A 25,817-nucleotide genomic window follows, 5' to 3' on the forward strand; every position below is an offset into this window, starting at 1 on the left:
CTGAGGAAGATTGACAGTTTTTTTACTGACTGTTATCCACTTCTCACCCTGCTGCTTGGATTCCAGCCTAGGGTAGGTCCACAATCTCACCCTTGACATCCTTGGTAAGCTCTTTGGTCTTGGCCATGTTGCAGAGTTGGGGGATCTGGACAGATCGAGTGCTTCTATACAGGTAATGAGTTGAAAAATGTCAGCTCCTTACCTGTATAAAATACAACTGGGGTCTAGAAATCTCGCTGATTGATAGTGGATCAAATACTTATTTCTTTAATAAATGGGTCGATAAATATAACGTATATAACTTGTTTGAAATGCGTTATTTGTTTTTTATTGTTCTTTCTCTGTCTTGTCTATTGTTCTGTCTTCTGTTAAAATAAACCTAAAATAAGGACTCGGAAGATTCAAATGGCTTTGACACTAAGAACTAGTTGTCCCGTTAAATATGGCCGTGAATTCAAGCTTTTCTAAGATTGTACAGATATCCAGGAGCACAAAGATCATCCTGGAGATCTTGGGAGGATGAAAGTGAAGTGATTGTCATTGTGATACACTGCAGCACAGCACACATCGAAATGTGTCCTCTGCTTTTAACCCATCACCCAGGGAGCAGTATGTGGGGACGGTGCTTTGCTTAGGGGCACCTCATTGGCTCGGGATTCAAACCTGCAACCTTCTGATTCCTTAACCGTTTGGCCACCACTGCCCCACTAAACAAGCAGTTCCCTTTTGCACTGCGAGCAGGTTTTGAACCTGCACAGGGAGACTCCACTGGATTTAAAACCCACTTTACTGTCACAGCTTTTTAACCATTAGGATTTGTTCCATTTGGCTGGGCTGATAGACAGAGCTGGGAAAGATGTGCAGCAGGTGAGGTGTGATATAGGGTAACTGTGTTTAGAGTGTGTTTAGCTGGAAGAGTATTTTGAGTGGCTTATGAATGAAGAAAATTATGGATGAGGCAGAGATTGTGAACCAGGAGGTGCAGAAAATGAGCAAAGTGGAAGTAAGGAAAACTTAGAATTGGAATGGGAAGGCTGTTCAACCACCTGACACCCATGGATGTGCTACAGGGAGCTAAATTTGATCTGCCATAGCATGGAGCGTTGTAGAAGGTAATCATCAATGAGCAGAAATATGGTTTCATGAAAGACCACTACAGATACAGTGTTTGCTTTTATGGTGTTGATACAGAGAGGCAGTGGTGACCTTGCGGTTAAGGAAACAGCCCCGTAATCAGGAGGTTGCCTGTTTGAATCTCGATCCGCCAAGGTGCCACTGAGGTGACACTGAGCAAAGGACCATCAGGGTTAAGTGTCTTGCTCAGGGATGAAATGGTAGTAAGTGGGCTTTGAACCTGTTGAAGTCGAAGCATCACTGCACAGTTGTGGGTCAGCAGGGTGAACACGTCTGGACTGAGCACACAGTCTAGAGGAGCTCAAGTGCTCAGCGTGGTGATGCTGGAGATGCTGTTCCCAATCCGGGCAAACAGAGGTCTCAACAGGATGGTAGTCATTAAGACATGACACTGAGGACTTCTTAGGGACGGGCAAAATGGTAATGGTCTTGAGACATGTTGGAACAAGGCGGTGCTCGGTGAAATGTTGAAGATTAGAAAATCTGACAGCTGGTCTGCACATTCTCTGAGCATTTTCCAGGGATGTTGTCTGGTCAAGTAGCCTTTTGTGAGCTAACACTGCAAATAGTTTTCCTCACGTTGGCTTTGGTTAGACACAGCACTTGATCACTGGGAGGAGGGTTGGATTTCCTCAGTCACGTTGTTCTGTGTGTCAAATCATTCAGCACATCCGGTAGTCCTGGGTCACTGTCACATGCACCATGTGTCTCCACGGTCCTGGAAGTGGCCATGGATTTTCTGTCCATGTGCATGATTTGCTGCTCTAACGTCTAACACTGTTCTCAAAACATACTTGAAGAGCTTCAGAACCGGTTTTACAGTCTGACAGTGATTTAGTCTGATCGGCTGAGATTGGCTCGGTACACACTAGCTATGTTTGTGTAAATGAAATCCAGCGTGTTTTTTGTTTTTCGTCACAAATTCCACATGATGAAATCTCCAGTGACAACAAACAGTCTTTCAGGGTGTACATTCTGCAGATTGCTAATAGCTCTTTAGCTCTGCAGCACATGAAGACCCAGCTCACACAGACATTCACTTAAACGTTACACTATGCTGTAGAGGTGAATCTTCACTGGTCTCTATATTCGATTACGATTATCAATGCCTTGATATCATTGCGATGCATCCCATAAATTTTCTCCATTGTCACATGATTTTTTCAAATACTGTGTGGAGCTAGTGTGGCCTAGCATGTAAGGAAATGGACCAGTAATCAGAAGGTTGCCACTGAGGTGCCACCGAGCAAAGTACCGTCCCCTCTGCTCCCTGGGCACCTTTCATGGCTTGGTGATTGTTTAAATGTAGATGAAACATTTTGTTGTGTGCTGTGTTTCACAATGTTAATCACTTGATTTATGGTCTTGTACACCTGTGTGAACACTTTTGCTACAATGACCAGAAAAACTTGCCATTTAATCCACACTCACCCAGTCTCCTTTAAATGCATTACCAGAGTTTTCTCCACTACACTGATCAAAGAAAATCACCAAGCAACATCATTATGATATAATGGATTATGTTCCTCTCAGCATCGATGCAGAATTGTCCACATTTGCATCGCTTATAGGATATTTAAACACCCCTACTGTGCTGTTCTCAAAATTGTGAAAAAATATTTCCTGACCCGTAACTTTTTTCTTTTTTTTTTTTCTTGTAGACCATTTGTGGAATGCTAGGGTGGTCCTATAAATAGCTTGGGTAGAGGATGAGAAGTGCTGTAAACATGCAGTCCTTTGACCACAAAAACAGCCCTTGTGATCTAGTGCTAATATAATGCGATCTGTGCAAAGTTTCTTATTAAAAAATGCCTTGCATTTAATGGATATTTCTTACTTTGCATCACCAACGGTTTGGGCATATATGCATCTTACTTGAAGGGGTGACTCCAGGCTTTCAACACATTTCCCATCCATTCCAAGACATTATATATACATGAAAAAGTGCATGTCTTATCTGCTATAATGATCTTTCTTTCTCTCTCTCCCCCAACCCCCCCCCCCCCCCTCTCTCTCTCTCTCTCTCTCTCCAGAAAGGATCATAGAGAGTATTTTAGCAACTGCAAAGAACTACGGCCTGGGCTATGAACTGGACAGGTATGGCAGCTAGATTTGTATGCGTGAGGTTCAGCAGCGTGCTGCAGTCGTTCACTGATTCTGTGGAATGTTGTTGTCTCCTTACGGTTTCTCTCGTTAGGGGTTACCACAGCGGATCACCCAGTCTGGTTGTCTGCACAAAGATTTGGCCACAATTTTATGCCTGACACACTTTTTGCCTCCCCATTTACCAAGGCTTGGGACCAGCATCAAGAAATGTATGGTCACATGCTTATTGACTGGGTCTCACTAATATTATGGAATACATAGCATTAACACTTTCTCAAGCTTAACCCAGCCACTAGTGTGTGACAATGCATTTCTTGCTGCAGCAAATAAGAACTATCAACCCCTTTTATCATATAAAAAAATGAAAAAAACTGTCCCGATGTTTTTGTGCTTAAAATAATGCCAGAACTCTTCAGATATGGCATAATCATGTATTTAGCAGCAAGCATGAAGTCAAAGGAATTGTCTGTAGACCTCCAAGACAGGATTGTCTCAAACCACAAATCTGGGGAAGGTTACAGAAAAAATTCTGTTGCTTTGAAGGTCCCAATGAGCACTGTGGCCTCCATCAGTCGTAAATGGAAGAAGTTCAAAACCACCAAGACTCTTCCTAGAGTGATCAGGGGAGGAAATCCTTACTCAGGGAGGTGACCAAGAAGCCTAGGGTCACTCTGGCAGAGCTCCAGAGGTCCTCTGTGGTCTGAGGAGAAGTTTCTAAAATGTGAACGTGAAATGATTGTCTTTGGCAAGCACAGCACACTGTGTGAGCAGTGGGCAGCATGAAAGGCCCCAGGGGAGCAGTGTGTGGGGACGGTGCTTTGCTCAGTGGCAGCTTAGTGGCACCTTAGGTTGCCGATTTTGAACTGCCAATTACGTGTCCACTTCCTTACCCGCTAGGCCACCACTGCCCCAACCATCTCTGCAGCAATCCACTATTCAGACCGGCATGGTAGAGTGACCAGACGGAAGCCACTGCTTGCTTGGAGTTTTCCAAAGGCACCTGAAGCACTCTCAGACCATGAAAGCGCTCTTGAACTGAGATTGGGGGGACTTTTCATATTTCAAGGATAGGTGTGCCAAGCTTGTGTCATCATATTCAAAAAATTTGAAACTGTATTTGCTGCTCAGTTATTTTTTATTTTTAATAAATTTGCCAAGTCCTCAAGTAAAAAAAAAATGTATTGGGGTGTTGTGTGTAGAGTTCTGAGGAATACATTTTGGAATAAGGCTGTAACATAAAGTGTGGAAAAACATGTGCTGTGAACACTTTCTGAATGCATTGTATATTAAAATGTTAACCTCTTTGAATGTATATGGAATGTATATGGAATCCTTAAGTGTTAAGTCACCTTTTGCGCCAATTTTCATTAATCATGTTCATAAAAATGGCAAATAAATTTTGAACTCAATATCATTCACATTACATGCAAAAATTTAAGTTTTCTGATTCATAAATAGTGTTGCAGTTCAATTGAACACATAACAGGTATAATGATAAATTACACCAGCAGTTATACCGCTGGTGTACATTATAACTGAATTTTGCTTTAGTTTTTCTGCTCTATCCTCTGCACCAGGTTAAGCTGTAAACGATGCATAATCATGGGGAATGGGGGCATTCTATCAAACAAGTCCCTTGGGTCCATCATTGATAAGTATGATGTCATTGTGAGGTAAGTAGCATTACTGTCCAGTGTCCAGAACTGATATTCAGTAGTTAATGGGATTGTAATTTAAGCCTCTGTTGACCTCTGCAGGCTAAACCAGGCCCCAGTGAAGGGTTTTGAGAAAGATGTTGGGTCTAAGACCACCTTGCGTATCACCTACCCTGAAGGAGCCTTCCAGAAAACTGATTCCTATGAGAAGGACTCCCTCTTTGTTTTCTCAGCCTTTAAACCACTGGATTTCAAGTGGCTTCGGCACATTGTTTTCAAAGAGAGACTGGTAAGGCAGCAATTTAACTGCAGTAGTGGGCAGTAAAGCCCTGGTGTCAGTGAATATTTTAGCTTTAGTTGTCAGCTTAGTTGTCTGATAATTGTGATGTTTTCAGTGTTATTGTGATTGTCATTGTGAAACACTGCAGCACATAGTGACAGAATGTCGTCTACATTTAAGTGGTGGACTAGTGGGTAAAGACCCATGATCGGAATGTTAGCGGTTTGAATCCTGAGCCAATTATATGAAATGCACTTGGGCAGCAGTGTGTTGGCCTAGCGGTTAAGGAAGCAGGCCCCATAATCAGAAGGTTGCCAGTTCGAATCCTGCTCACAAAGGGTGATGGTTAAATGCAGAGAAACAATTTCCTTCTAGATTAAAAAAGTATAATATAAAAAAAAAATGCCACTCTTCGTATGGGCGTCCTTACCTGCAAACGGGGAATAGGAAACAGATCAGTGCCAATGCAATCCCAACAATGTCCTGGCATAATGTTGGGACTGCATGGGCAGTACTGCATGGGCAGTACTGCATGGGCAATGCTGATGCCCGTGATGCTGCCCTGGGCATGGGCCCATGTCGCCCACACCAAAAACTGGCACTGTTCATGAGAGAGAAAGACAGAGGTGTCATCACAGATTTGTCACTGAGTGTTGTAGTACAGTCTACGGTTATAGCATTTACATGTAATACATTTGGCAGACGCCCTTATCCAGAGCGACTTACGATGTGCTTTCAAGGTACCATCGATGAAGTGGTCAGTTCTGGTTTTTGAAAGTGCCGTTTTCTGGCCGTTTGAAAGTGCTCAGTGATTGAGCTGTTCTGACCTCAAGGGAAGTTTCATTCCACCACCGAGGGGCCAAAACAGAGAAGAGTCTAGATGAGTGTCTTCCTTTTACCTTCAGAGATGGAGGGACCAGACGAGCAGTACTGGAGGCTCGGAGCATACGAGGTGCAGTGCGAGGTGTTATAAGGGCTGTGAGGTAGGATGGTGCTACTCCATGTTTGGCTTTGTAGGCCAGCATCAGTATTTTGAATCTGATGCGTGCAGCTACTGGCTGCCCTCCAGTGGAGGGAACATAACAGAGGGGTAGTGTAGGACAATTTGGCAATGTTGAATGCTGCTGCATTTTGTATTTGTTGTAGAGGTCGGATGGTATATTGAGGTAGGCCAACTAGAAGGGAGTTACAGTAATCCAGTCGTGAGATCTACATGAGTGGGAAAGATTGCTGATGTGAGTCAAGAATGAGAGTTGGTTGTCTACTGTTACTCCAGGTAAATAGCAAGATCCTGATGTGGTGAAGAATCTGCTGGAATGAATATTAGTTCAGTTTTGGTGGTATTTGAGTTTGAGGTGATGGGCTGCAATCCAAGATGAGATGTCAGTTAGACATGCAGAGATTTTGGAAGCAGCATGTAGATCTAAGGGAGAAAAAGAGAAGATGAGTTGTGTGTCGTCGGCATAGCAGTGGTAGGATAATCCATGTGAGGAAATGACCTCACCAAGTGATCTCGTGTAGAGTGAGAAAAGGAGAGGACCTAGTACTGAGCCTTGAGGGACACCAGTGGACAGTCTACATGAGGTAGAGGTGGATCCTTGCCAAGTTACTTGGTAAGATCACTCATCAAGGTAGGAAGCAAACCATGCTGAGCCCCGAATTCCAAGCCTCTTCAGGATAGACAAGAGAGTCTTGTGGTTAATAGCGCTTGGCAAAGACTGCATTCTGAACCAAAGAAGAAGAAACCATAGCGGAATGTGGTTTTCATTTCATGGCTGCACAACATCAAAGCATTAGCATTTGAAACTGAGCTGGTTCATGTACAAGGCAAGTATTTTTAATGATGCAGTAGGATTATTTACCATTGCCCCCCCCCCTAAAAAAAGGAAATCTGTAAAATAATTGAATTGGCATTAGGCATTACCTTTATGTGCGGTAAACTATCATAACATAAAATGTTTTTTCTACCTAGACATATCTCAGCAATTGGAAACATTGCCTCAAAGAAGAGAGCTAGCTTCTCCAAATGATGTCTGTTGCTTAATTTATATATTTCCACATTAGCTTTTGTCTTTGCTCTGACATTTTTAATGTTTATTTATTTTTAGATTTACATATACATGTAATAAAGCTATCAAGCTTAATTTCCAGATTCCTCTGTAGACATAAACCAGAGCTGCTTCAGTGTTTTTAGATCTTTTTGTCAGTTGTTTCTGTGGTGTACTGAAGGCTTTTATTGACAATGACATCAAGTTTATGCAAACAGTCAAAGTTTGCCCTTTTTTTTCCAAGACCTCTGCAATTCACCCTGGCATGCTGTCAGTCAACTCTGGGCCAAATCCTGATTGATGGCAACCCATTCCTTCATAATCAGTGCTTAAAGTTTGTCAGAATATGTGGGTTTTTGTTTGTCCACTCGCCTCTTGAGGATTGACCACAAGTTCTTAATTGAATTAAGATCATGGGACCAAAATTTCAATGTTCTGTTCACCTAGCCACTTATTTATCTTTTTTGCCTTATGGTACGGTTCTCCATCAGGCTGGAAGAGGCATCGTTCTTCATATAACTGTTCTTGGAGGGTTGGGAAAAGTTGCTGTCAGAGCATGTTTTGGTACATTCTTTATTCATGGCTGTGTTCTTAGTTAAAATTGAGAGTGAGTCCACTCCCTTGGATAAGCAGCCCCACACATGAATGGTCTCAGGATGCTTTACTGATTGCACAAGACAGGAATGATGGTAGCACTCAAATTTTCTTCTCGAGACAATAATTTTTTCTGATGCCCCAAACCATTGGACAGGGGCTTCATCAGAGAAATAGATTTTACCCCAATCCTCAGCAGTCCAATCCCTGTACTTTTTGCAGATTATTAGTCTGTCCTTGATGTTTTTCTTGGGGAGACGAGGTTTCTTTGCTGCCCTTCTTGACACCAGGCCATCCTTTGCCTCACTATGTGTGCAGATATCCTAACACCTGCCTGCTGCCATTTTTGAGCAAGCTCTGCACTGGTGGTACCCCGATCCCGCAGCTGAATCATCTTTAGGAGACTGTCCTGGCGCTTGTTGGACTTTCTTGGACGCCCTGAAGCCTTCTTCACAACACTTGAACCTCTCTCCTTGGAGGGTTTTGATGATTCGATAAATGGTTGATTAAGGCAAATTAGTAGTAGCTAGACCTTGCCTGTGAAGAACATTTTATGTAACACAATGAGGACTGCATGTATTTCCTTGCAGGTAACCATGGTTAACAGAGGAAGTATCTATAGTATCTTTAATATCTAAACTTGTTGGAGTAATATTAAATATATTTGTGTATAATAATGGGAATATATTTTAGTAGTACTATATTTTTCGTTTGAATGTTTATCGTCTAAGCTGTTGTTTTCAGTGGTCTCATTTATCCCTTGCTTTGACATGCTGTACCTTTAGGCTTTCCTGAAAATATCAAGACACTATACATTTACATTAATGACATTTATCAGACAGAGTGACTTACAAACAGTAGTTATAGGACAGTCCACCTGGAGGAAAAAAGTGTTTTGCTCAGGAACCAGAGGGGTTTGAACCTGTGTCTTCAAGTACATTGCCAGGTGTGTTACCCACTAGCCTATCACCACCGTGTTTGCGCTATAATCGTTAGGGGTGTGTATAGGCAAGGCTTATGATGGGTCACGATATGATTATATCAGGATATATTGTGATACTGTATATTATATTGCGGTATTATACAGTTCACTGAAAATGTAAAAACAGCTGAAACACAAGATGCTGTGATTGGTCTGCCATGATTTTTTGTGATTTCACTTGCCAAGCTGTAATTCAAAGTACCCAGCTGTACAGCGCCATCTGCAAAAGTGGAGGTTGTAGTTTATTCAGATGCTGATTCTCACCTCTGCTGACCTCACAAAAGAAGTTACATACCGAAATAAAGCTATTTGATCTCCCTTTATACATATTGCTATATATTGCTGTATCAATAGTTTGTAACAACCCTCATATTCATTGTATTTTATTAAATGGATGTAAATTTGGATAAGAGTGTCTTTGCAAAAATCTGTTGTGTGCTTTCGTGTCTAGAAGCATTGAAGTATGTGTCCAGTAGCTGCCCTAACTGCAGTGCCTTCAGTCCAACTGAAATAGAGTAGAAGCTTTTAGGAGAAATTTTCAGAATTTTTAACTTCTAAACACAGTGTGTGCAATGTTTTGTATGCTAATATTAATTTGGAGTGCATTTCTTTGACATCTCTTTACTTCATAACATGACTTTAACCCTTTAGTAATCACTTTCATTGGCAGGATACAGACAGTCCAGTTCTAACATTCAAACAGACAGGCCACTTGTCACATTCAACTAACAAAGTCCACTTCATAGGGATTTTTAAAACCACTGACTTCTGATTGGCTGACACAAAAACCACTCCCATGATTCCAGCTACACCACTATTGTTAAACATACAGGGCTGATAGCATTCAGCCACCATTCCTGCATACCGACGTGGCTGCAAAAATTAATAAATATAAATCATGTTCTTCCGGTGATCTGACAGTATATCTAAGAGCTGCAATCAGAGACTAATCAGAGATAGGGAAGGGGGCGGGCCTTTGGTCACTGCCAAACAGATACAGATCCAGGTGTCACTCCAACTCTGGTTTTGTGTTTCCCATACTGGTATCTTTATGTACAGCACGTTTAAAAAGCCCGGGAAGACAACAAATATGCCGATGAAGGCATAAGGAATTAATGGCGCTGGTGCTAAAACTTTATGTACAGCACATTTAAAAAGCCCGGGAAGACAACAAATATGCCGATGAAGGCATAAGGAATTAATGGCGCTGGTGCTAAAAGCTCCAGTAACCAGGAGCAGGCTTCTGCACTTTGTGTGCAAGGAAGGTGCTGTATGGAACTAACGGGGAAAAGTTCTGTCACAGCTCGAATTAGGCAGCAGTCCGAGCTCACGTTAGAGCTGTAAATCTTGCTGGGTTTGGGCTCTTTTTCTATCATTTTAGTCTGGCTTGGTTCGAGCTGGCACCTAAATGAGTGGTCTTTACATGTAACTCCCCAACACTGAACTACACACAAATATTAATTGCTGACAGCATGGAGTGTAGACAACAGTAAACCAGTATAACCAGTAAAAAAAATCAGCAAGCTGAAAAAATGTATTTAATTAGGGTGGTTGCAAGAGTCTTAACAGCTATAGAAGCAGTTCTCTTAGTGTTTATCTGGAACTTTGTCATCTCACCATATACAGGTACATGGAGAGACAAAATTGTAAATCAGAGTTTACAAGGAAAAACGTGCAAATTGAGAATAAAAAAAAAAAAAAGGATTCATATGTTAACGACAAAGGATTTTGTGCAAAGACATAATAGTGTAGGTCTAGAGAAACAAGATGGACTAGTAGCAGCAATATGATATTATATATCAGCATGTAATATAATAATAATAATATTGAGCTTGTAATATTCTGCCTTTTACTGTACCTTGAAGCACACATGTTCATGTTAACTGCAACCAGCCTTTTAATTCCATTTGATTTCTGAGACCTTTCTAAGTTGGACTAGGACAAAGATCGTTTTAGTTGAAGGCACAAATGTCAGTAACTGGAGAAAAAAGAAAGAAAGCATTAGCAAGTCAGTTATCAGAAAGCTATCCTGTATTGCAAACACACTTTGACTTCATGGTTTTATTTAGTTTCCTTTTGCTGAGAAAAGGTACTTGAAAGTTTCCACTTAAAAATCTTTGCTTTCATGCTGAGTGGCTTCCAAAATGGCTATGCACTTTGCCATTTGTGGAACACATTTCACCCTTCTACTTAAGAAAATTAACAAATTGGCCCAGTAAAGTAAGCATCATCAGGCAGCCATAAACAGGCATGGCATGGAAGATTGTTGCGTTCTTTCACATGTTTAACTGGACATCCCAAGCAGGTGCAGGTCAGTACGTGTCCACTCTGGACTGGGCACAATTTGCTGGTGGATGGAATTTAATGTGCTCCAACAAGCATGGAAGGCTTTGTGAAAGGCCTATAAAGTTACAGCCCAGACACTCAGTGTGTAAGGGAAACCTGGGATCACTGGGAGGGGGGTGGTCATATCACCTTTCAGATAGCGAGGGCCATGCAGTCACAGACTCTTGACAGTCCATCAACCGTTGTCTTTTCTCATTTTTGTTGTAATTGGAACCTATTTCTGCAATAACCTTTTCACACTAGAAGTCCAACAGGATTGTACCAGTGTTCATTTTCAATCTGAAAAGTTTAATCTGCATTGTCGCAGTACAGCACACTTGATATTGGTCTGGCCAGATTGTTTAAGGGTTGGTTTTTGCAATTAAAAGCATGACCAGGATCCTAACTGCCTGTGCAAATCAATCTTATTAAATAGATGGTAATATTGCTAACTAAATAACAATCCTCTCTGCATCCATGTTCATTAGAATTCAGAATATTTTTTTACTTCTGTATATTTTTTCACAAAGGGAAATATTATTTTCCCAGAACTATATATATGATGTCACATATGCAAAGCACTGTAGTCCATCCTCTGAACTGTGATGACCCTGTGATAGAATTTAGCAAATCAGGTTCATTAGAAATGTTGTTGGACACAAATACAGTTTCACAGCAAAACATTTCCCTCTTGAATTTGTGAAATCCTTCACTGGAATATTTTTTTCCTAATGCAGGTTTTATTGGTGACATCAGGGCAACCTCGTTCCCCAAAAAACATAGTCATCCTGTGGATTGTATTACTGTCTGGTGGCATAAAGCTCAAAGGGTTGTAGAAAGAGACAGCCAGAAAAAAAGAGAGCCAGAGTTGACCTTCACAACACACTGCTAACTGTGATGATTGTCTGCGGTTATGAATGAGCAAGTGTGTCAGTTGCCCGAATGCTGATGATCTAAAGATAATGGGTCGGCCACAGTTTTCACCTCCAGGGACAGAGATTGAGCGATTGCATTGTCCCTGCCCCAGCTTCTCATGTCCTATTCCTAGAGAGGGGAGACTAAAGACTTCCACATAGTCAGCATGGCTCTGTGGTAACAAAAGGTCAGTGTGATTAGAAAAAAATTTCAGATATAAGGCATTCTTTTCAACTAAAGAGCTGGATAAACCACTGGCAGACTCATTGGATCTCTTAGGCTTAAAGATCAAGCTCAGCAGTAAACACAACTACAGTTGTTTGTGTGGGTCTGCTCTCGATCTTCCAATTTCCTTTCACAGCCCAATTCTGATTAAATGCTGTGTTACTCAGCTTGCAAGACAATAAATTCAGAAGAATTAGATGAGATTTTTCAGGAAAACAAAAAAACGATTTCTGGAAAGGTTTAGCTGTGGTTTAACTGTACACTGCAGTTTTATTTTTAATTAAACTTGCATTGAAAATATGCAGTAACTCACAACTGGCTGGCTTCTCTTATACGTTTTCTCAATAGTGTTTGTTTAACCTTATAACTGCATGAAAATTTTTTATCTCTTCGACTCCAAATTGAACATAAATATAAAAATAATGCAATTAATAATTGTGAATGATGCAAAAATAGTACTTAAATACTATTTTAAGTTCAAATAAAGTAGTACATTGTCAGTGCAACTATAGAGTGACCACATTTTTCTTCCAACAGATGGTTACACAGCCCAATCTGAAATGGTCTAAGACTCCTGCAGTTGAAATACACTTGCTTGGGGCAGAGGAAACAGGGATGAACAGATATGCTAATGGTGTAGTAATATCCATGATAAACATTTGTGACTGTAACTTTCCAATAGTGCTTGCAAAGTCGTCCGTCTTAGTCTTTTGTAGACTATTTGTACTGGGCTACCAAAGCTCTTATTTTAGAAATCATGATGTAGTCTGCATCACAAGACTACTTTTCACCTGACTAGAATCTTTGTGAATATGTTAATTAGCAACTAATGACTTTTTTTATTATAATGGATGAATCTGTTGATTATTTATCTATTTATTTATTTTAATCATAGAAGCGGATAAAAATAAAAAACAAGAAAAGGATTAATTTCCAATCCTTTATTCAAAAACAGAACTAAAATCTTTAGAAAGGGCACAAACATGTTGCTCCTTGAGCTGTTATAATAATAATATAATTAAATTAAAATGGACAAACACAAAATACAATCATATGTATGCTTTACATTTGCCTAATATATAGACTTTTAAAATGCCACCTGAGCTGCCAGAACAATAAATAATTAAAAAAAAAAAAAAAAACAATACAAATTAGAAAATTTAACAAGATTTGTTTGAATGTCAGAACGTGTTCTATACACTAAACTGCAGATGCACAAAAAAAAAAAATCACACTGACACGCACACACAAACACACGTGTTTTATGCGTAAAACCACGTGTTAATATGCAGACAAATTAGGGTCATTGGGGCCTTGTATCTTTCCTCTAACTCCGCTCCTTTTTTTATTTATTTATGTCTCTGCATCACGCAACAGAACGAATCTATTATGAAATTCGTTACCAACTCTTTTAGTAATCGATTTTTATCAATTTAATTGATTCATTGTTGTGAATTTTATTATGTGTGATGTAGTCACTCTCCTAATGGTTAGGGTAGGGTCTATTTCTATGTTGATAGTACAATGGCGCACGTTCAATTCTTTTCAATGGATAGAACATTTAACAAATGTCAACCCATCATTTCTGAAAGGGGACTGTTTTCTGCCTTAAATTTGGGAGATCAGCTATTGTTGTGTTTGTAGTTGTGTAAGATGAGCAGCAGCGTAACGCATTGTCCTGTCAGTGAGGGACACCGCTGTATCAACTCTTCACTTGTGCACCTCAATTAAGCAGCAGCTTGTTTCGCCTGCAGGGGCATTCAGTGAGGCTTAGTCACAACTTTTTTTACAGAGCTGTCAGGAATGTGCCACCAGCCACTCCTCATTACTTTAATGGCCCCAGGTATATTGATACAGGGTCTTCCTTTTTCGCCATGGCTCTGTTTGCTTTTTCATCGGCTTTTAAAAATGCCTCTGGCCTCCGTTCCACTCGTCTTGTCTGTGGGTATTGCTTTCATTAGCCAGGTCGGTCACGCGTCACGTTTTCCACCCACAGCAATACGCCCATTTCTACGCATTAGATTTTAACCCTTGAGGTGCAAAAGGGCTCAGGTCTTAGCCACGCATGTCTGTGGGTTCTCAATCTGGATATTGTGGAGGTGTGCTTATGACCTCCATGAGGAATTTCATTTCAATTTGTCTGTTAATTCATAATCAGAAAACCACAGACTTTGTTTCTCATCTAAAAACAAGCTGTTTACAAGGTACCTACCTACGCAAGACTGGATACCAACTGTGGAGTTCAGTGCCTCACCCTTGCTTTGTCACGGTATGTTGGCCTCGATGTGAACACCTGAAGTGCTGTCAACAAAACAAGTTGTATGCATTTCATTCAGAATACCTTTATCCCAAATGAGCTCTTTGCTTCCCCATGGAAAATGTTTTAAATAGATACCTCCACCTTTTCATCTATTCAGTCCAATTGTGCAACACTTGAAGAAGATATTGCTCTGAATGTTGCTTATAGTCCCACTCCTAGTTTCAGGATCTTTTGTGTGTGTTGAGGAAACAGAACGAGAGAGACGTGGTGAAATAATTGAAATAGTGGTCTATTTTGACTGTTCTTTCATTTCCTGTCTTGTCCTCCCACCTATGTAGAGAGAGGTTTTTTTTACCAGTGTTGCCCTTTAAAAGTCAAGAGTGATGAACCTGTGTAGTCAACATTACTTAACTCTGACCACACTGCTCTAGCTATAGAAGAATGACCTGGATGAGTCAGTCACAGTTTATTGAGAAAACCCAGAGTTTGCATGCATGGTATGTTCTGAGTCTATAAAAGCCAAGGAATCTGTGGACTGCTGGAATAGAGCTCCTCCTGCCTGTGGTGTGTTTTTTTTTATATTGGAGATAGAGGACCGTAAACAGGCAGTAGAAGTAGCAGGTTAGTCCTGACACCTACTTATTCTGGGATCCTCTGACTGGAGAGCAGATGAGCTTGAATACAGTAGCACCCATTTCCAGATGCACACCTTCCGCTCTGAATAATGCTCTAATGCATTTATCATGTTGCCTGATACTTATTTTAAACTTGTCACTTGAACTGAACAGATAGATAATGGTACTTTTTAATTAATCATTATTGCTGTTTGAATAATTTTTAAATATATTGTACTTCTGAATACCACCACCCCCTTTCAGTGGGGTCAGTAGAACTGTTTATGGAGAATTTACATGATATACACACACACACACACACACCCATAAAAGTCATATTGGCAAAATTATTAAATATTCTACAATTTTTCTGTGACATCATTGTTGTATCACCAATATATTTTCTGTGCCTCCTGATGTGATTTCTGTGTGGGAGTAATGGCAGTGCTGTGCTGCAATGGGATGTTTTGAATATCAGGGAGTTCCCAGCACAATAGGTGCTGTGGTGAAACTTCTGTGATTTTTATGCTCAGGCTTGCCTCTCGGCATTGGGCCAGATTAGTTCAAAGCTCTTTAGATCCTTTATATGCAATATGAAAAGCTGAACTGATTATTTGTACAGGTGAGTGGATATATTCAGTGGCCAGTTTACCTATTCAGGAATGACAGTGTTATGGAGACACTGCTGCTGTAGGTCTAAAGAATTTCTGTGTTGCTTTTTGCATTTCAAGTGATTCATGAACAGGTTTAGAAAATGGAGAATATCTATCAAGAAACCACCACCAAGTAAATTCCAACTAACCTCTCTCACTACTTTGTCTCTTCTTTGTCATTCACTCAGCGAGGAATAGAGGGTTTCTGGAAGTCAGTGGCCAACTCTGTGCCCAAGCAGCCCAGTGAGATGCGTATCCTCAATCCTTACTTCATACAGGAGGCAGCCTTTAAGTTTATCGGCCTCCCGATGAACAATGGAGTCATGGGAAAAGGGGTGAGTGTACTAGAGAACACAATTCAAAGCTGGATACACCCAAAAATGCCTGCATTAAGACATTGCAGTATGACTGTAGTATATTGTTCTTGTGATTTGAACAGTCATGTCGTCGCCATTTTGTATGGTCAGGGGACTGAGATGTTTGTAGCAGTTTGCCAAATTTACATAATCACTTATGTGCGCATTTTGGCCAATTGTTATTATTGTTGAAATAGGTATTGATAATCATTTCTTAATCAGGAAATGATTGTTTTAGGTAAGTTCTTCATGGGGTGTGATTGTTGGTCACGGCTTCAAAGGGATTTTAAAATTTAACTAATTGATTAATGTATACATTTAAAATTAGTTAACAAGTGTTCAAGTGTTTCAGTTTCCACATGCACCGCTATCCGATGCTCAACATGTGACCCTGAAAGGGCAAGGGAATCCTATCCTGGGACTGCCTGTCACTACTGCCGATGACAACTTGAATGATGTATCAATTATCCAAATTAGGCTTCTTTTGGAGTAAGTCGGCCTGGAAAGGGACTGGCCGTTTAGTGCTTTAAAAATAAAAAGTCAAATTTTCAACTTAATCATAAAATCAGCTGAGAGCCAGTCCAGGGATACTGGTTTAAAAGGCCACATTTTGGACTAATTGTAGGCAGGCAATTGAGGACTTGCCTGCATATAAGCCAAGTCCGTTACATCAGGAGAAATATTCCCCTCAAACCAATCAAAACATTGATTTACTGTAGGTAATGGATTAACTTAACTGAAAATTATTGCCTAATTGTGAACACATTATTCAAGTATTAAATAATTATGTCTCTACTTGGCAAAAAGTTTTTGTTTCTCTGATTTTTACTTTTTGTTTCTCTGATTTTAAAAGCAAAAAAGATTATGGTTGTTATTTAATTGTGTACAGCCCTACCCTCTCCATCTTGTTGCTGTGGACAGTCTGCAATTTCCACACTAATGTGTCTTTGGTGCACACTTAAGGATCAGTGAACACTATTGTCCCAGGGGACACTCCATATTTTAAAGGAAACAATACTCTCTGATTCCTTTGGTTACATTTTCTTTTTTGTCTTATTTGTGCCTCTTTCCTTGTCTTTCTCAAACGTGACTTGTTATGCTGATGTTTTTATTCTTGTGTGTTACAGAACATTCCTACTTTGGGTACAGTTGCCATAACAATGGCTCTCCATAATTGTGATGAGGTGGCTGTGGCTGGATTCAGCTATGACCTGAATTATCCCCATGCCCCCTTGCACTACTACGAGAAGGTCAAGATGTCAGCAATCAAAGAGGTACCAGTAAAAGGCAGCTGGCCTGTCTCTCAAAGAGTGGGTGGTAGTAGCCTAGTGGGTAACACACTCACCCTCAAATCCCAGTTACAACCATTTTGTCCCTGAGCAAGACACTTAACCCTAAGTAAAACATCAGTGATGTTTTCATTGATGTTTCAGAAAATAGATATTCCAGATTGGCTTAGCTAGACTGGAGAGCTTTGCTTAAACATAATTGTTGGGGATAATGCTGGACACATGGCCTTATGAAGAATGTGGTATAATAATAATAATAATAATAATAAAATGGTGTTTTGTTCTAGTGCCATTGAAGAACCATGAAATTCCTGGATTGTAGGGAATCCCGGAGTCTCGCTGATTAGTCATTCATCATGTACCAGTGTGGTTGTGTCTCTGAAAGCCTTTACTGGAACATCCACCCACTCGCAGTCCACAGCTCTGAAACATCACCTTCTGTGTTAGCATTCCGTGCTTAGTGTGTGTTTTCAGCCTCCCAGTCCTGCCATGTCCTGCTGTTTAGCTTTAGGAGTTTACCCTGCAGACAGGAAGTTTATGTTGACCTTTCATTCGTCAAGCACGCCATCTTTCCCCAGTGCACATTTATGGTGACAGTCTGGTCTCAGCAGAAGCTCAACAGCAGCCTGGGTTAGGCCTGATAGCTGACGAATTGGCTGGTGCTACTGAGGGGGGAATAAAAGGTTTCTGTGTCCATGTATTTCATACGAAGATAGAAAAATTCATTCTCTTCCTAAATTTATTCAATTACAAGTACACAAAAAATTGTGCTTGGTTCATAAGGTTAGGCGTAAGGGTAGGGTTAGCTCGATAAACCTCACAAACATAAAAACAGTATATATGTATCTATCTGTGTGTGTATGCATGGTGTGTAACTGTGTGTCCATGCATGTTTGTACATGTCTGTGTAGTGGGGAACAAGGCGTGTTCTTGTATATTTGTGTGTCTTTATGTATGTTTGTGTGTGAGTGCCTGTCCAAAGTATGTGTGCGGCCACCTGATCCTCCTCTTAAATATACAGGTCATAGATCACTCTTAGCCATTTCCTTTGGCTGACATGTGATCTGCTGCTGCCCTTGGTGTCACCTCTCTCTGTTTCTCTTGTTCTCCCTCTGTGGCTTGTGTTTCGATTTGCGTGACACTCGCCCACCTCAGCCATTGCCTTGCAGTCTCCTCTCCTACATTATTGAGGGACACTTATTATTTTGTGTAACCCAAACAGCTGAAACAGCCACACCAGCTGTGACTTCAGGGACCTGCACACCAGGCCAGAGCAAACCTGTGGGTCCAAAAACGCGAGCTTTGTTCCCTGAACAGGCATAAACAGTGTTACTATGAGCTTAATTTCTTACAAAATGGTCATAACAGGTACGGTTGTGGCTTGGTTAGTAATGGTATACTCTAAATGAAATGGGCGGCAAGACAGAACAAATGCCCCCTCTGTCGTTGTAGCAAACCGCAGAAGTTCAGGACGTGCAGAGAGTCCTGATAATCCTGGCCTGAAGCTTTGGTGCTAAGGGCTGAGATGTGTAGGAAAGAAAATTGCCAGTGCAATATTGTTGGCCCATCGCTCCTGATCTGCTGCCAATCAAACCGCTGTCCCTGGTGGGCATAGTATGTAAATGGAAAAGCTTGCCTCACCTGCTGCATTGCTTTCACACACACAGTTTTTTGAGTCCTACACAGCTGAACTGGGTGAAAATTGTCCCATATATTGTACTTAATTAATCACAGATGCACTCAAGTTTGAGATGTACAATGACCTGCACTGGCATGCTGATAAATCTGATCAGTGGAACAGCCTTGCTACAATTCCCCTTCATCTGAAGCTTTAACTTTCACAGTGAAAGCTCAGAATCTCAGTTTTACTGGTTCATAATATCATTCAGGCAGCGGCTTGTAATCTAGTGTAATGTATTTAAACTCAAACTTAAACAAGTTGCATGTGTTTTTGTCCCACATTTGTAGTGTAGACTGATCATCCACAGTCAGATGTTATCGGCAGATCATTCTGCATTCTGTGCAGCACTGTATGTTTTGACTCCTTTACAGGAGTTCTGTATATTGCATTAAAAAAAATTACACATTTGCAGTTCTATGCAAACTGAATGTAATCCACCTTTATGCATTGACAAGACAGCTCTGCTGACCCCTCTACAATATGAACTGTGGGTCAGCAGTATGTTCCAGAAGCTTTGTTTACCTGCTTTCTCTCCTGGCCTTTGTGCGCTACTTGTTTTTCCCACAATACAGGATCTACTGTGTTTTGATGTGATGCGTGTGGTTGTGGTGGAACTGTGTACACAATACTGGATTTTTCTGTGCCTCCCTCACCCATACAAGTACATGCCTCTCTTTCTTCCTATACTCACTCACTCACTCACTCTCGCTCTCTTCCATCTCCTGTTTCCTCTCCTGCAGTCATGGACTCACAACATATGGAAAGAGAAGGAATTCCTAAAAAAACTGGTGATGGCAGGGGTCATACAGGACTTGACCTGTGGGATCTGAGGGCAGGTTCACCTCTTCAACCCCCACGTCATACCAACCAAATGAAGGAACAGGCCCGGCTCCTGTAGTCTGGCACGAGGAAGGAGGTAGTGGTAGTGTGGACATGCAGCTGAATAATGCTGGAACCCGGAGCAGTCAAGCACCAAGCACACACTACAGTGTCAAAGAGGCTGCTCTGTGCCAAACATACCTCTGGAGGAAGAGCTCCTCTTCTCTGCTTGAATGTATTCACAACAGAAACATCAAAGAGACTATAGTGCTTTTTTTCCTCTTGTTTCTTTTAATGGTTATGGAATCCTGCCTCTCATCTCCAGCGCAGGGTAGTCACCATCCCGAAAACAAACACACACACACACACACTTTTCCTCACGAAGAGGGAAGGGCAGGTGCAAGCTTTTAGAAACCCCACACCCTCTCCCTCCTCTTTTAAAAATGTTTTAAAGTTATTTGCATTGAGGGGCTCTTTGTTCTGTTTCGCTTTTTGCTTTTTTACCCCACCCTTTCATTCTCTTTTCCAAAGAGCAATGTCGAGAATCATATTTATTTACATTTAAGTGCTTGGATGTGTGCTCTTAGTTTAAAGACAGATTGATCAGATGTTTGTCATACACATTTGTTGGTGTGTCATTTGCTTCAAGGAGAAAAGTGTCTCAGAATTTGACATATTGTGTATGGTGCTCAGATTTTCTTTCTATTTAAGTATTATGGTACAAATACATTCCCTCTTAAAATGGTCGCAAACAGGAAACAAATCACTTGCCACGTACAATAAACTTATCACAAGTATTACTGTTGACACTTGCTATTTGCATTGCTATGTTATGTACAGTATTTGAGAAGTGAGTCAAGGCTGATTAAATACATATTTCATAAGTGTTTTGCATTTTATTTACTGAAGGAGCATTTAAACATTGATACATGAGTTGTCTGCATGGCCAGAGTGTACAATTGTACTTTCTCTCTTCCAAAAGTTGTTCTATTGCTCTCTAGGGTTGGCAGATAATGTTTTATATATTTTTTTGTTTTTTATTATTAATGCTGGCAAATACTTTGTTTTATTTTCACTGGAAAACATGACGTAGGGAGAAAAACAGTGCTTAAACCCATACATAAAATGTTCATATTCCAAAATTTCAAATATGTACCACACTGTATTATAAACTGTTCTAATGTCTGGTTTTGATTTTATGTTGTTGCTGTAAAGTCTTTTTTATGCTGTGCACTAAATCAGCGTAAAATGTTTATGAAGTATCATTCAGAGATCAGTATGTTTATGATGTAGCATTCAGAGATCATTGTGTTTATGATGTATGTGCCTCGTCCAATTAGAAAATGCTAATTGGTATATTTTCGTGTATCCTGTCAACTCACTATTTGCTCTCCAATCAATTTGGGTTGATGTGCCAAATTTCTTTCCTACTTAAACAATCTTACTTTAAATCCCAATTATAATACGATCAATGCTGGAGGGGTATATCTGATCATTAGCTATATTGAGACTGCAGACTTTTGTTCCTGTGGGTCCATGAGTATCCGGAGAGCAGGTGAGTGGGAACAGTTGTTCCTCTTCCTGTTCAGTGCCTTTAGGGTATCCTTTGTAGTCATCAAAAATATCAGAAAGACCCCAGTAATCCAGTAAAGGGACTGAGGGACACTTGGATGTTTTGTAATACCAACCACCTTGCCTTCTTCCCAATAATCAGACCTGCTTTCAAACATGCTGTGGAACAAAGTCACTGCACTGTGTGTGCAATAAAGACTGAATGAAATGTGTTGCAAGCTTCACATTTTTGGTTGCACTTTTTTGTTGCTGCTCATGCATTTTTACCTTCAGAAAACTGTTCCTGTTTATGAATCCGAGTGGAGAGTCATATGGGTGAGGTTTAACAAGTAAAATGGAAGGATTATGTTGATGGCTTACAGGTAATGAAAAATACAATTTTAATTTTAAGATCAATAAACAAAAGGATATTTTATACATAAATGTCAGGCTGTTTTCAATGCTCTCAGTAGTTGGTTGGGCTTCCTTTTCCATGAAATTCTGCATCTGTGCGGGTGTGGCATGGAGGCGATCAGCCTGTGGCACTGCTGAGGTAATGGAAGTCCAGGTTGGTTCTTGTCTCTCATCTTCCTCAATATCCCATAAAATTGTTGTGGGGCTCAGGTCAGGTGAGCACATTGACACCACAGTCATTGAAGCAGCTTTTGGTACCTTTGACAATGTGGGCAGGAAAATGACATCAGCATCTCCAGTAAGCTTGTCAGCAGCAGGACACATCAAGTGCTCTAAAAGTTCCTGGTGATTGGACTTCAGAAAATGCATTGGATCAACACCAGCAGATGACATGGCACCCCAAATCACTGATTATTGAAACTTCTGTACCACTCCACTCTTCCTCCAGACCTTGCTTTCTAACTAACACCTGAGGACTTTGGACCACTGAGCAACTGTCCAGTTCTTTTTCTCCTCAGCCCAGGTAAGATGCTTCTGACAGTGGCTTGATACAAAGGGATGCAGCATTTGTAGCCCATATCTAGGAGTTCTTGAATATATTTAGCTTGACTGTCCTGGCTGCGATTATCCCAGTTGCTTGTGCACCTTTTCCTACTGCATGCTTTCCTTCCACTCAACTTTTCATGAAAAATCACCGAACACCAGCTTTTTTAACAATGGCCTGTTGTGGCTGACCCTCCTTGTGGCCGGTGTCTGTGTCAGTCTTCTGGACATCTTCCCCATGATTTGTCGCCTTCTGGCCCAGACTATTTAAACACTCAGGAAGTCTTTGTTAATTGCAATATTGAACAATTTAACAATAGTAAAATTTTCTAAGACCCTGAATTTTGGCCTGAATTATCTGAGCCATAATCATCCAAATGACAAGAAATAAAGGCTAGAAATATTTGTGAGTTTGCTGCCTGTCATTGTTCTGAAAGTTAAATACTTTAAACACAACCTCAATTGTTTTAACCTCTGTAAGAGAGAGATTTGGACGTAAGTTCGGTCAGCCTTTCTCAGTCCTTTCTGGAGTTGAACTGACCCGCTGCTCTCCAGCTACTCTGCTGTTGCCTGTAAAGTCCAGGCTGTGTGTGTGTATGTTGGAATACTCACACTATTTTTCTTTAGACTGCATACCTCCACTCCACTTTTTTTTCAAGTGGAAAAAAGTTGACTTTGAGTTGAATATGTTCCTCTTAACTGCTGTCCTGAGAGCTTTGTCCAATTCTGGAAGTGCTGAATGAATCTTTAACAAGAGTCGACCTCACATGGTCACATATCTCCTGTGGATTCTAGGTTTTTATCCTCCTACTGTGCTCTCCTTTGGTCCATGTGTAAATATCAGTTACTTTGAAGGAACTGTGGAAAACGGTGTTGTCTTGCTCCCTCATGGAATTAGTAATTGTTATTAAAGTGTTGGAGGAAAAACTGATTGTTGCCTAGTTGAAACCTTTCACATTTTATCACCAAATATTAATGTGTTCAGTAAGACAGAATGAGCTGTGTCTTCTCTGGTTTTAAATATTAAGGTATTGTAGGACAGTGTTGCCTTATGTTTTTGTGTGTGTGTCTTTTTTTGTGTGTGTGTGTTTGCATCAGAAGCTGATCACTCGCCAAAGTTGGCTGTTAATATGTGGCACATGCCACGTTTAATTCCATGCGAACCTGGTTTAGGCAGCCACCAAGATCCACTACATTTCATGTGCCTGCAGTAAAAAGACAGCCATTTGGAAAGTGTGTGAGATCAGACACAGTTCAGCTATGGACACAAAAGGCAGGTGGCTCCTATTTAAAGAGGATCCTTGACCTGAATACACTCAGAGATGGGGGAACACACAGACAGGTGGTCAGCTCCATGTAGGTGGCCTCGCAGTGACAGTCGAGACACAGAGTGGTCTCATGGGGAGCACCTGCCCAGCTTCAGTTTCACCTACTTCCCACATTTTTCTTTTCTGCTTTGTTTAAAATGAAGTTAGGGTGTGGCTGAGAGGGTGAGCTTGCACTGACTCTCCTTCTTCTTTCTAATGTCAGCTTGGGAGCTACACTGCTGGAGAAATCAATTTGTTCCCACCACAAACATATCCAGGCAACATGCTGCTGGAGACATTTGAGGTGAGCGTTCTTAATTCTTGCAGGGCCACAGAACAGTCTGACCATGTTTCTTGGTTTCTTAAACATCACACTTCACACAATCAGTGACCCGAATGAGCTTTTACTCTCATGACGAGAGTGTTCAGAAAGGGCTAGTTAATGCAGTAATCAAAGGCTCTGTTCAAATATTCATTTCACTTTATTAACACAAATCCAGTTGCACAGCAGCTCATCCTGTGTTTTATGTTCCTTCATTTAGCTCAATAAATGTAAACACATGGGCTGAGTGTTTTATTGGTTTATATTATATCTGTGGAAGACAAGGCACACTCTGTTGCTTGCCATTACTTGAAAAGTGTCTTCAGAATGAGGGAGTTTTGAAGTAGTCTTGTGTAGACTAAACAGATGAATGGCTTGATTGAGTGGGTCTCAACCTCAAATATGAACGTACAGTCACTTTCTGCACTAGCTGCTTCTATGGGGCTGCTTCTAAGCAACATACCTTTGATGAGCCAAGGCCTATAGCGCTGGGGCAGCGCTATAGCGCTAGATTCAGGTTTCACTCCAACAGCCAGTGCCTAAAGCCGAGGCCCAGCACTACCTGGATATCATGACCTTTGACCTTTTGTCTGAAAGAGAAAGGGGACACTCCACATCAACCAGGTAACAGAATGAAGGATTATGATAAATTTTTTGTTCATATTTGGCTACAGTAAATGTCAGAATTAATAGGCTAACAGAGGAAAATCTGAGCTTCCAACAGTACCTAAATACCTGTTGTCTTCATCATCTATGATTTGTTGAACCATTCCAATGTGTGTTCATCTGTAAAATAAATGTATAATACCATTTGTCCACATTTAACAATGGTGGTTCACAGCTGTTTTCACACAGACCCAAGTCTCTTCTGCATGCTGTGAAATTGGGTTTCCTGCACATTGCTTCAGTGGCTGAAACCAGGTTTGTTTTTTCAGCTGAGTTATAAATGCTTGAAAATACATCACTTTGACAGAGGCCAATTTGTGTCTATATTATAAATCAGTCAAACATTCAGTTTGAGAGGTTAAGCCCTTGTTATTTTAAAAATGAAAAGTTAATGAAATCCGCTGGGTGCGCACTGAAACGCCACAGAAACTAGGCCGATTTATTAATGGTGATGGCTGCTCATTACGAATGTGCTACGGTACAGTGACGTCCAGCGGCCAACAGAGTCTGTAGTAAAGAGCTCTTGGCTTATGGACAGAGCAGGTGCAGGTCTGGGGCTCCCTGTCATGGGTCAGGTCTTGGTTATGTGACAATCCTGGTTAAGAAGTATGTCACTCCTCTTTTAGCCCAGCTGGAGCAGCTCATTAATGTCACTTGTGGATGGTTGAGCTGGAAGACTGGCCCAGTGGTGAAGTACTCATCATAATCAAGCAAAATCATCTTTTCAGTAGTTAAATCCCTAATTATACAGAGCACAGAACTCACACCTTTTTTAAATAGTTCAACAAAAGACATGACCACACCCACTGTGCAATTGGAATGGCAGAGATTGGACTCAAGAGCTAAGGGTTGTACCCTGGAAAAAAACCTGATCCAGTCATAAGTGTGGGCTTCAGCATTATGCACGCTCTCTCAGATCTGCAAATGAAAGGAGACTAAAAATTCCTTCTTCACAGGGTCTCCGATTCCAATCATCTCTGTTCTCCGTTGTTGTCCCTGGCTGGTGGAACAACCTGCCCTCCTCCACACGACTAGCCGAGACTATCACCACTTTTAAGAAGCAGGTGAAAACCCTCTT

General features: G+C 40.9%; 1 protein-coding gene across 4 annotated transcripts in view; it reads left to right on the forward strand.

Annotated features, from left to right (window-relative positions):
• st3gal3a (ST3 beta-galactoside alpha-2,3-sialyltransferase 3a) overlaps nt 1-20,820 on the forward strand; it is a 40,139-nt gene extending 19,319 nt beyond the window's left edge. For all 4 annotated transcript variants that reach the window (XM_029001079.1, XM_029001082.1, XM_029001081.1 and 1 more), the window contains 6 exons: nt 3,168-3,231; nt 4,818-4,913; nt 4,998-5,184; nt 15,980-16,126; nt 17,275-17,421; nt 19,858-20,820. In XM_029001079.1, coding sequence (XP_028856912.1) covers nt 3,168-3,231; nt 4,818-4,913; nt 4,998-5,184; nt 15,980-16,126; nt 17,275-17,421; nt 19,858-19,947 — 731 coding nt within the window. In that variant the 3' untranslated portion in view covers nt 19,948-20,820. The remainder of the gene's footprint in view (nt 1-3,167; nt 3,232-4,817; nt 4,914-4,997; nt 5,185-15,979; nt 16,127-17,274; nt 17,422-19,857) is intronic.
• Nucleotides 20,821-25,817: the final 4,997 nt, after the last annotated feature.

The sequence above is a fragment of the Denticeps clupeoides genome, chromosome 13 (genome assembly GCF_900700375.1).
Source record: "Denticeps clupeoides chromosome 13, fDenClu1.1, whole genome shotgun sequence".
In the NCBI taxonomy this organism is placed as follows: domain Eukaryota; kingdom Metazoa; phylum Chordata; class Actinopteri; order Clupeiformes; family Denticipitidae; genus Denticeps; species Denticeps clupeoides.